The sequence below is a fragment of the Mycetomoellerius zeteki genome, unplaced genomic scaffold (assembly GCF_001594055.1).
Source record: "Mycetomoellerius zeteki isolate Tzet28-1 unplaced genomic scaffold, Tzet1.0 scaffold232, whole genome shotgun sequence".
Taxonomy (NCBI): Eukaryota; Metazoa; Arthropoda; class Insecta; order Hymenoptera; family Formicidae; genus Mycetomoellerius; species Mycetomoellerius zeteki.
Genome location: NW_017257208.1, coordinates 904,274 through 917,053, shown reverse-complemented (window position 1 = coordinate 917,053; position 12,780 = coordinate 904,274). Strand labels below are relative to the sequence as shown.

Below are 12,780 nucleotides of genomic sequence, written 5' to 3'. Positions count from 1 at the left end.
TTCTGAATACGGGCCTATGTCTTTTACATAGCAAAAACAGCAATTTTTCCAAAAAAAACCAACTTTTCGGAAAAAAACCGAAATTTTTCCAGTTTTTTTCCATCAATTTGAAAAAAGTGGTTTTTTTAAAACTATAAATATATTATATATATTCTTTATTATTCTTTATTATTACTTATTTATTAAAGTAATTAGAAGAATATATTATACATTCAGTGTTGCAACATATTATAGTATTGCAATATATTATCCAATACTGTGTCTAATCTTAGATAATAAAACTGCGTACGTATGTACATACATACATACATAATAATGTAACAAAATAATCTAACATAATAATGTAAGAAAATGCATAGACACATGCATGAAGTTATTGCATAATGCATACGTCCATTGTTCCATACGAGTAACTAAGGCTGCGTTTGGGAATACACACCGAATGGCTTCAGGTATCAATTTATCTTTGTTTAACTTTTGGTGAACAAAGACAGACTGATACTTGGAGACACTCGGTGTGTATTCCCTCTCTCGAACGCAGCTTAATTGTTTTCGAGTTGGTGCCTGTCGTCGATAGGTCAGTTCTCTTGTCATTCTCGAAATTTGACATTGGCGTTCAAAGTAACCAATTATTAATATATATTTTACCAAAATACCGGAAAATATTGCGCGTATCATTTGTTCCTGGTATGTCTTGATAATATTAGGAAAAATCTGATATCTTGTAAGTTTTGATAAATTATTAGACATACTCTACTGTTAATAGTATAATAATAAAGTAACAGTATATTATACTATTGTACGTAATGTAACTATGATATAAATCGTAATTATATTATTTTAAATAAGTGATAATAGTAATTTTCATTCATAATTACTAATGCAATAATGAGCTCTACTCAATATAAGGTGAAATATATCTTTTTATATGTTTTTTCCTGAAATATATTGCAGTCAGTTATGGGTATAATAGGAATACTGTTAATTACTTACATTTGTTATATGCTGTATTTGTGTAATGCACAATTAGAGATAATTATTTATAAAGGGATTATAATTATTTGGAAAAGGGATTATACGATCTTCGTGCATGAAAAGATACTTCTAGTAAAATGCTCACTGCAGTTAATCGCGAACTAAAAGTACATGAAAAAAATGTTATATAATTTTTAAAGATTTTATCAGAAATAATGTATAAAAAGTAGGACAAAAGTAATTTTATCAAAAATTCTGAATAATTTAAAAAACAATATGTCTGGTTTATGAAGTGTATAAAGGTTTTAACCTCTTAACTTTACTACGTTTGAAACGCATTGACGATAAGTGTTTTACTGCACTGTTATCATCTCTTGCAAATTAGCATGCCAAGAATAAATTCGCAGAATTTTCATTTAGAAACTTTATCTTTTTTCACGATTACTTTGTTTTAGAATAGCAATTAAAGTATTTAATATTTTGTAATATAAATTGTCTATCTGAATAATTTTAAATAGTTATGAGTATCTGAATAATTTTAAATAGTTATGAGAAATATTTGTTTTTAAAATCAAAATTTAAATCCTAATCGGGCTCTAGAAATTAAAAAACAACAATATCATGTACGGACAATGAGAGCGTTATATTTGTTTCTGTATCTATTTTTGGTATTTTCGGTTAATAAAACTTATGTTGCTAATATGTTAATCGTAAAACTATTCGCAAATGCTAACACGTTATAATGCTCGACATATATTAGGTCGAGAATATTTTTGCAGATTGCACCTGTCGTTGTTAAATCAGTGTGGAAAATGTTTCCTCCGTTATGCTAGGCTGAGATTTACGTAACATGTTAACGAGATTAACCTTGCCGTAATTCACATAAATTCTGCACTTTTAAAGATATATTTATCGATTTTCTCCCAATTGATTATCAGAACAATACTAGAGTATATCAGATGTTCTGTGATGTTAAGGTAATCTAGTTTCAACATCGATAACTGAAAATTAATGGTTATAGAATATGCTAATCTGTACTAGAGAGTGTGCGTTATGAATGCATTACTTAATGAAGTTAACAATTTCACACTTGAAAATAAATGATAAAGGATAAAATAATCATAGAGTAAATGATCTTTTTCAACAAATTTTAAAAAATACCTAAAAACAGATAATCTTATCATGACGCAAACTGAGTGGGGTTATCAGCGATCAATATGTAATATCCTAGAACATGTACATAAAATTCTTCCTCGCTTTTATTCCACAGAATATTCGTATTCAAATAACATAGAATCGTCAAAAGAAAGAAATGAACGAATGTTCTAAAAATCCTGAGGTTGATCTTTTGATAAATTTGAAATTGCTTTATGTGGAATATTATTTCAAAAAAATATTAAGTGACATGTAATCTTGTCCATGTTTTAGAAGAAAACTGTCCTGCAACATGAAACAATCTAAAATTTCGGTTTGTCATGTCTAGGTTCACACATGTACTGTGTACAACAATCTCACGATCAATAAATCAAATCACGAGTACTGGTGAATCTCTCAAAAACTACTTGAAATGCAAAGTAGCAACTGAATCGATTCGCGTGCCGAAGGATCAACGGTGGACCTATCGTCGGTATATGGTCCCCAGGTGTTTTTAGACGATTGCAAGACGTTCAAACAGAATACATCTTTGATGAGAATGTCGCCGAACGAGGAAAGGGTAACGACGGCAATATGTCCTAAGGTAGAGACGGATTGTAACATGACGCTGAAAAGGAATCGGTTGGCGAACGATGAGTCGACGAAGAATCATAACACAACGACTCAGAAGAATGATGAGTCGACTGAGATTAAGTACGTACCGAGAATAAAGTGGCTGGATCTTAGTGCACAACTCTTCATACACGGCGGATGTCTTTACGGGCTGTATTTGGTACTCACGCAGGCAAAATTGCTTACTTCGCTATGGGGTAAGGCAAAATTTTTTTTAGCCCACATATATTTAATCCACCGTCAATTGTATCAATTTTTTATTTTAACATTGTAATAGAAATATTAATGCTCTTTTTATTAAAAAAAAAAAACCTATTCTTTATACATGTCGCTGTGCAATATTTTTAACTTTGATATAAATATCCTTTTGCAAATCTTTAATACAATATACATTTGAATTAGTCATTTTCATACTTTGAGATACCAAATATAGTTTCGTTATCGCTTATCAGGTAGACGGAGGTAAACTTATATAATCTGCATACACAGCGAATGCTTATTTGGTTTTACAATTTAATTAAAGCATTTGAGTTTATAATTTGACTAATATTGTTTTTTATCATAATACAAGATAAATAATAACTAATATTATATAATATTTATTACATTCCATCTTTAATTCTACAGTATGATTAATCTTTGTAACAAAAGTATAATTTAAACTTAACACGCACACATACACCAAAATCAACTTTTACTTTTTGTAATTCTATTTTTAAAATTTAACTATAACAATTCAAGTACTTAATTGCATGAATTGATATTACGATTACCTTGTGTTCCTTGTTACTGTAAAACAATCCTTGAAATATGAGTACGTTGGAAGTATTTAATTTACGATAGCGCAAGAATGTAGGTCGCACGGTAATTTCACGTTATTTGCGAGTTAATCACAATAATATCAGCATTGTAATTCTAATGTTGCAACGTGCTTGACTGTACCGAGCATTGGTCATCAATTTATTTCTTATCTACGAATCTGTCGTTTTTTAAGCATATTTTACGACGTGTGCAATGTGGATAGATGAGAGCACGCAATCGAACAAAATTATGTTGCCGGGGTAATTTATAAATGTCTTAGGTGTTATCAAGTTTTTCTCATACTTTAAATTGTGAAATAGTGTGTTGATAGTTGAAACAAGAGATAATTATGATAATTACTTTTTATGTTATAAATAATGCAAACATTATAATAAAGTTTTTTAGCCTCTAGCATATTTTCTCTGAATTCTTACAATTATATAATTTCTTGTTACCGTGTTACTTTCTTATAAGTCGAGATCGCTTATCGGTATAGCTGCGAAAGTTGGTTTAATACTAACTTTCGCAGCTGTACCGGCAAGGCCTGATATCACCAGGTGATCATAGCATGCATATCATGCGAGTGTCGAAATGCTTGCAATACATTTGTGTCATACATAGCAGAGTATAATTTACTTATAGTAGGAGTTGAATCACACACACGGCATTGGCCGTGGAAAATAAATGGCAAGATAGAAACACGCAAGGCTACGATTATGAAAACACTTATAAGAAAAGCCTGATAATGAGACGGGTTACGCAAATGCACATGTTTGCATTCGATTGACGTTTAAAGCCAACACTTATATCGAATTTACTGGCGTTGGATCTCGTAAAACGGAAGAATATGCCCCGATAACGATACTGCGTCTCGTATTTCTACAATGTGTGTTCGTGGTTACATTGCTCCGCGATATGGCGAATATACATCTCTTAACATCTCCTTACATCTAAGGAACGCGATAAAAGAAAAAGCAGCCGTTTTAATGTAATTAATTTATTCATAAAAATTTGTATAATTTATAATTTATTTTATTTTTCTTAAACTTTTAACATTATTTATTTTTGTAAGAGACCAAAAATTTGTTGAGATGGACGTTCCTAATTGACAGCGCGCACCTTCCAACGCTGCCACCTAGCGAGAGACCTTATTTTTTTAGATTATCTTAAGAACGCTTGAGATATGTTCCACTCTCCCGCTTCTCTCTCAAGTTCGCCCGCGTCAAGTCGTACTTATTTTGTCTATATTTCTCTAAGAATTAATTACGTTGCTATACTTGATCCAAATATATTGTCTCATACAACATAGCTTGATTGTTGTTCAGTTATCCGTCGATTCAACGGCCTTAACAAAATTAAATTATTAAAAAACCGAGAAAATATAGATACATAAGTATTTGAAATAAAAATAAACTTAAATAAACAAAAAGATAGCAAACATAGAAACATGGAAAATAGAATTAATAATTATTTTACAAAATTATCACTTACAAAGAATTTTTTTCTTTTCAAAAAAATAAGTAATAACCTAAAATCTAATGTAGCAAATGCATAGTAAAATATTCTAATGTTGCTGCTTCTCTTTAACCAAATATATATCATTAATATTTTTGAGAATGTTTTGATGGATATATTTTTTATAATTATAGCGTTTGTGACCATTTATACATCTGGCTTTGGTATTACGGCTGGCGTTCACAGATTATGGTCGCACAAGGCATATAAAGCAAAATGGCCCTTGCGTCTATTTCTAGTCTTCCTCTTCACGATAACAGGACAGGTGCGTTTAAATTCTTACGTAATAATAATAATCTTTGTACAATAATAATAAGAATTCTCTTTTACTATTGTGATTGCGTCATTAATGCTGTCACACAAAACATATTATTTGAATTAAAGCTTATATTTATATATACACAGAGTGGGAGCAATATGGTCCCTAAAATTTCTTCGAATATGTAAGTCCAAAGGAAATTTGTGTAATCAATGTTGCACGGTAATTACGGTACAAAGGGGACATTATTATATGGCAATAATAATTTTTTTCAAGTAAGTAGAGAGATGCTCTGGAGATATAAGATTATCTTCATTCCTTAAAATGAGTTTATGGTATGTTCTTTTTTAATAATACTGATAGAAGAGATTAAAATCAAAATTCATGACTCAGGATTATTGAACAAAATTAAAAATAAGAAATATAAAAAAATACGCGCGCGCGCTTTTTATATTAAATAAAACTTACTTTTGTTTTATGTGACATTTTATTTTTTATTTCAATCTTGTTCAATAATCCTGAGTTATGAGTTCTGAACTAGTTTTGATCCTTTATCACTGTAGAAAAAAAGATGTCGAACTTATGCAAACAAATAAAATTGAAAATCTTCTTATCTCTGAAGCGTCTTCACCTCAACAAAAATTATTATCGCCATATGATAACTTCCTTCGTACTATTTTGTACTATCTTTCAGAACACTTCCTTCGGAAGTGATAACTTTATAGATTCAAAACTATTTGTTAGTGATAAAATTATTGCTACACTTTGTACATACAGAATGTTCCTAAATAATTACGAAATATACATTGGGTTAGAATAAAAGTTTATAGTGCTACAAACTTTATTAATACAAAATTCAAGCAGTTGTAACTTTGTTAAAAATAAGCAAAATTTAAATTAAAAAAATTTTTTTTTAATTTAAAATCTATTTTTTAAAGATCATTATGTATTTTCAATTTCTGAGTTTGGTAATTTTTTACATACAAAAAACTACAAGCTGGACAAAATGCGAAATTTTCTTTTCATTTTTATAGACTTGCCTAAAAAAGACTTACTAAAATTTTCGATTTTCTAATATAAAAGTTTAAAGTTTTTTCTAAAAATTTGTTTTTGAAAATGTTCTTAAAATTTTTTATTACTGACTTACCGCGGATTAAATAAAAAAAGCATTTTGACTTTGGTTGCTCATAACTGCGTTAAAAATCATCATCCATAATTTAAAAAAACAGATTCTTAAAGCTGCAAGTTTTGCTCCATTGAATGATATAATTATTAATTTTTTTTTTTAACAGTAGCGTTACGAAATTTTGTTCCAAAAAAATATGTGTATGTATAATATATATCCAGTGTATAAGTTCATCAAAGCTAGCCTCTCTGTTAATATATATACAGGATGTTCCGAAATTTGCGAATTAAAATACTACAATAAAAAAGTTCTCGAAAAAATAAGTTATAAAAATAGTTGTTATTTGTCATTCCGAGCAGTAGTTTTCGAGACATAAGAGTTAAAAGCTGACCAATTATAGATTACGGTTAAACTACCATCTATTTGTGAGTTGGTATATAATTAAAATGTTAACTTTCTGAGGACCGGATGTTTTTAATAGACTAGAACTTTTTCAACAATGTCATGGGGTTGAGTGGCGAAAAAGATGTGACGCCACTGTCGAGTCCCTAAAGGGGCCTCTGGTTCTCCAAAGGTTAAATTTTATCTTAGGTTTACTCTATTTTCAGTAATTTCTGTTATCATAAGATATGCTTTAATAATGAATTTTAATTGCAATAAAATTTCTGCAATACATATTGTAGTTATAATACAACAAAATGCGTGAAAAATATAGACCTTTTTGTAATTTTAATTGCAAATTCTTGAAAATTGTAACACGATGGAGCAATTTGGAAAACGGATTTATATTTAGCATCAACAAAAAACTATAAAACATATGATTAGTCTTGTTTTAGTACTCAAGAAAAAGTCATTTTTTTGTTGAATAGTGTAATCTATAATTGGCCTATTTTTAACATTTATCTCAAAAACTACTACTTAGAACGACAAGTGGCAAATATTTCTATAGCTTATTTTTTTGAAAACTTTTGTAGAGGAGACAAAAATTTTTTAAGACATTTTCTATGATATAGGGATATCGAAATTAATAATGCCAAAGTCTTGTCGGACAACAAAATAGGTGATAAAAAAAATTTACTCATCTCAACTTGGTTTTCTTAAAAGTCGTTGTAAACAATATGTACAATGCTTTTGGTGCAGACCATTTTACACAACAAATTAATGTTATATTAATCTATAGTAAAAAAAATTTTTCTGCCATGTACTGATTGAGTTATAAGCTTTTTGACAATCAACCCTGTACGACAACCGGCCTCGGTTTTCTTTATCGTATTTTAATTCGCGAATTTCAGGGACACCTCTATATATACATATATTTAAAAAATAAATTAATGATTTTTATCAAGGTCTTAATAATATTCTTTTTGTGCAGAAAGATGTGTATACATGGGCGTTGGACCATAGGGTACATCACAAATATAGTGAAACTGATGCAGATCCGCATGATGCGAGAAGAGGTTTCTTTTTCGCTCATGTAGGATGGCTTTTTACAACACCCCATCCTGATGTCGTCGCCAAACGCAAAGCAGTCGATGTGAGCGATCTAGAAGCGGATCCCATAGTTATGTGGCAAAAAAGGCAAAAGACTTATAGTATTCGTTACGTCATTCGTTTTTTCTTACAAGGAACATTATCCAATATATACACGTCGATTTTAGTGAAACTTTTATTACTGAAAGTACTTGCAAAATGATGAGTCACGATATTCATTTCATCGGTATTTAGGAAAAATTGAAATGTTTATAGAAAACTGAAAATTGTTAAAAAAAAAAGCATGTTAAAATACGCTATCAAATACCACTTTGCATGTGTGAATAGTTTTTGAAATATTTTTGCTTACTGAATCTGTTGTCCAAATTTAGTTATCATGTTACAATTTAAAAAAAAAAATGGTGTTGAGGGGAAGTCAAAAACTTAAAGATTTTAAAGATTTTTTAGACGTTGTAGCACCGGCAACACAAATTTTCTTAATTAAAGAGAGAGAGTAGTAATTTTTAGCTTTAAAATGCGTCTTATTTTATGTCAGTATGATTCTTCATTTTCGAGATATAACCATTTAAAACACTTTTTTAATCAAATCATATTAAATAAAGAAGTAATAGGAAATTGACAAGGTACAATATGGCAGGAAGATTATAATTTATTATATGAAAAGAACTATTTTTAAATCGCAATATTTCGAAAATGGAAAATCATACTAAATGAAGTAAAATGCATTTTAAAGCTAAAACTGATACTTCGGCAAAGCATTAATAAAATAAAATAAAAAAATTTGCTGTTAGTGTTACAACTTAAAATCTACAAAATCATTTTTTTCCATTTTAGCATCATTCTCTTCAGAATTGTGACGTGATTTAAGCCAAATTTGAGCAGTAAATTCGTGCTTAGCAGGCAAAAATAAATTGAAAATGATTAGTCACAAGAAGTTGCAAAATAATGTTGGAAAGTGTAATTTTTTCATATTTTTTCGATTTTTAGTTTTTCATGAAAATTTTAATTTTTCCTATTAAAAATATTGATAATTAAATATTGTCAATAAAATGGATATCTTTATTTATTATTTTGCAAGTATTTTTATAATGGAGATTTTATCAAAATTGACATGTACATACTGAGAATGTTTCCTGTTAACATTATAAAAAGAAGTAAACTAACTAATATATAAGTAAAATAGAATATATATCAAAAACATCTTTATTATTATATTATATTGTTCAGAAATTTGTGTATCATCTTTTGTGACATAATTAATTTTATATCAATTTATCCATATAGGTTATATATACCTCTATTTGCACTTCTAACCATCGCACTTCCGGTGGGAATTCCTTGTTACTTCTGGTCGGAGTCGCTATGGATATCGTTTTGGGTGAACTTCAATTTTCGCTTCTGCATCAATTTAAACATAGCCTTCTCTGTCAATAGCGTGGCACACATGTGGGGGCAGAAACCTTACGATAAGTACGTATTAAATCACAAATGTATCGAAAATTGTCGCTGATGGGATAATTGAAAATAAGCAACTTTTTTTAATTCGATGAATTTTTCACATGATATTCTCTCTCTCTCTCTCTCTCTCTCTCTCTCTCTCTCTCTCTCTCTCTAGTCTAAATATCTTTTTGAAACAGAATGTGATTATTTGCTTATAGAAACATTTCGCCAGTGGAGAACATTGCGGTATCAATCGCGGCGCTTGGTGAGGGATATCACAACTATCATCATGTATTCCCATGGGATTATAAGACCGGTGAGCTAGGCGAGTACCCATTCAATCTTAGTACCGCCTTCATTGATGCATTTGCATGGATCGGGTGGGCCTACGATCGGAAGTACGTCTCACCAAGTATGATCCGTCGTAGAGCACACCGATGTGGCGATGGAAGTCACGTCTGGGGTTACGGTGATGTCGACATCTTGAAAGAAGATCTAGAGGAATTAGATGTCATGGACAATCACGAGCTGTGAGACTGAAAAACTCGAAAAAATATGTTGAGGAGAAGCATTTCCTAATATGTCATACGTGGACCATGTAAAGTCTTTCGTAGAGATTTGATTTAAAGTAATATAGAGATTTAAGATTCTGTATAACTTTAGATTATATACAGTATACACCATTGGAAAATGTTCGTATACAGTATATACCATTGGGAAATGTTTAATGTAATAATTATCGAATTAAAGAGATATTTTAATTGATAGTCGGTAAAGTACAGTTGGCGATTATAGTCAACAATTAATAAATAAACTATTTTATTTATGACATGAATTCGTCATAAAATTTATTGTAGAATTAATATACATATATTTTGGTCGTTTATTTATTTTTATACTTACGGGATTTGTCAGCATTAATTATTGCAGTAAGATAATAGTAAATATAATATTTACCGTGACAGTGTAGAATGGTAAAGAAACGATAATATACAACTTCGCATAATCGAGGATCCATTGTTTGATATAAGGAAAGTCACTATTTAATATAATACGTACTATTATTTTTCGTATAATTGTACGTAATCGTTATTTATAGGTATTATATGTATAATCGTATAGCGGCATTATAAAAATTTCTATTTTATTTAACATGAATGACGAAAAGTACAACAATCTAAATGGGAATCTTATTAAATTAGTATGTTCTATAATAAATGTATATAGGGGGAGATTGAGGCTAAGCTGGCATTTAAATTTTGAGTGGCAAAAATATATCTTATGAGTTCCTAATTTATATTGTAGACAACATTTCGTGCGTCTTCTTTACCAACAAAGTTTGGTTAGTTTAGGTGTCGCGTTATGTTTAGATAGTCAAATATGTTTTCGATAGTCAAAAGTAATTTTTGAGATTTTATTTTCCGAGATCACATCATCTTTTGTATATATGGATGAAATGAAGTTGCAAACACCAAAATTTTTTATTGCCATCTTGTAGTCTTATAATCATTCTATAAAACGCTAATAATCATTTGACTAAAATCGAAGATGAGAATAAAATAATCACATGCTATATATTAAGATAATTTTATCAACAAATCTTTTTTGTATTTTATGAGTTTCGTGCAAAACCAAATTTTTGTTAATATTTCGTGAAATACATATCAGGATACAGTAATATTGATATAATTCATTTATATAATTTTAATATAATTTATTTTTAAAATAAAAAATTATTTCATGTTTTAATAATATATATCTTTTCTTATAATTTTACATATACTATAGTTACGCTTAGTTTCAAGTTTTATATATATGTATATATACTTTGGTATCTCGAAATGTTATTTAGACCAATTAGATTAAATAGATTGTAAATGGTAACATTTATGATGCCTTTTATTAGTATATATATTCTTTCTAATAGTTCCTATATTATTTGCAGACAAACCTCTATATGTATATGCTAAATAGTGTGTTAAATGTGTTTGATATTTAATATGAAATATTAACAAAAAATTTACGGAAATTTTCTATGCAAGTTGCAGTTCAAAAATTATCTAACGAAATCTTTTAAAATATGTTCAAGATTAAAATATATAAAAAATTGTAATTTATGATATATAAATAATTATGGGATAATAAGAATCTTATTATATACTTACTTATGTAAGTAAGTATATAAATGATGTTCATAAATAAATATATTACAATAATCATTCGTGTTATTGCGTGCAACAATTAAACTTGTTATAAATTTCAATACATTTAATTAAATAATAAAGGACTTAAATATAACCAATCAAAAAAAAATATAAGATATAATTAAAATTATTATATTCGCAAACAATTGCCTCAATATATTTTCTAATTGCATAATTTTTTTAAAAAGTAATATTTAAGACGTACAACTTTAATAGAAAAATAAAAATTTTAATCACAATCTAATCGAAAGCGTTAACACAGTTACAATAATTTATATAATTATATTTGTATCTCTGTACACATACACATGCATGATTAATCTGAAAGAAAATGCAAATAAAGAAAGCATCGTCTTTTAATTGACAATGGAAATTTATTTTAATCACAAACAAAGTGTAAAGTGCATTCGCAGCATAATAGTATTCTGCATATACATTGTACTGTTAAAAATTTCATGAAATTTAATATACTTTTAATTTACACAACTTGAACTTAATATTTCATGGCATTATATTAAATTTAATGTATTTATAACTGAAAAGTATATTTGTGTACATGTACATGAAATTTAATGTATTTTTCATGAAAATTTATGAAATTTAATGTACATGTTCATTACATTTAACTATTGTAACTTAATTTTCAGTTAAATCATTCATTACTTTTAATTTCATTCATAACCATGAGCTTCATTTACATGTAAAGAAAGCTCGTAGCAACATTTCTAACAGTGTAGGTTTTTGATTGCTCAATGTTAAAATGAATATTCATAAAAATGGCCTAACCCAATGATGTGCAACTTTTTTTAAACGAAGAGCCATTTTTTTTAAATGTAGACAAAAAACCTGTATGTTATTACAATGTGTATATAAAATAAACAAATAAGAAATTTTTTTATCATAATATCAAAAAGAAAATTATTTATAATTGAAACTATATATAATTTCTTACAATAATTTACAATTATAAAAACAAGAGAAATAAAGGGCATCTACCACGAGCTAACTAGCATGAATTACCATTAGAATCTGGAAATTATGTGGTCGAGTACAACAATTAAATAACATCGTGGAACATGAAAATTGTATTGAAAATACACACCGGACTGAAGTAAAATAAGAAAGCGAACGAATTGATTTAAATATATGGACATGTAACGAAGGAGAAAAAACTCAACCTTTAATTGTATATTATTCTGCGT

At 28.5% G+C, this 12,780-nt stretch overlaps 1 protein-coding gene across 5 annotated transcripts in view; it reads left to right on the top strand.

The window, feature by feature from the left end:
• LOC108723404 (acyl-CoA Delta(11) desaturase) overlaps window positions 1-10,912 on the top strand; it is a 25,812-nt gene extending 14,900 nt beyond the window's left edge. For 4 of the 5 annotated variants that reach the window (XM_018449157.1, XM_018449159.1, XM_018449158.1 and 1 more), the window contains exons 2-6: window positions 2,459-2,939; window positions 5,193-5,323; window positions 7,816-8,021; window positions 9,219-9,404; window positions 9,593-10,912. In XM_018449157.1, coding sequence (XP_018304659.1) covers window positions 2,663-2,939; window positions 5,193-5,323; window positions 7,816-8,021; window positions 9,219-9,404; window positions 9,593-9,908 — 1,116 coding nt within the window. In that variant the 5' untranslated portion in view covers window positions 2,459-2,662 and the 3' untranslated portion in view covers window positions 9,909-10,912. Of the gene's footprint in view, window positions 1-608; window positions 725-2,458; window positions 2,940-5,192; window positions 5,324-7,815; window positions 8,022-9,218; window positions 9,405-9,592 lie in introns of those variants that run through there. The other variant, XM_018449160.1, reaches the window with a different exon arrangement.
• Window positions 10,913-12,780: the final 1,868 nt, after the last annotated feature.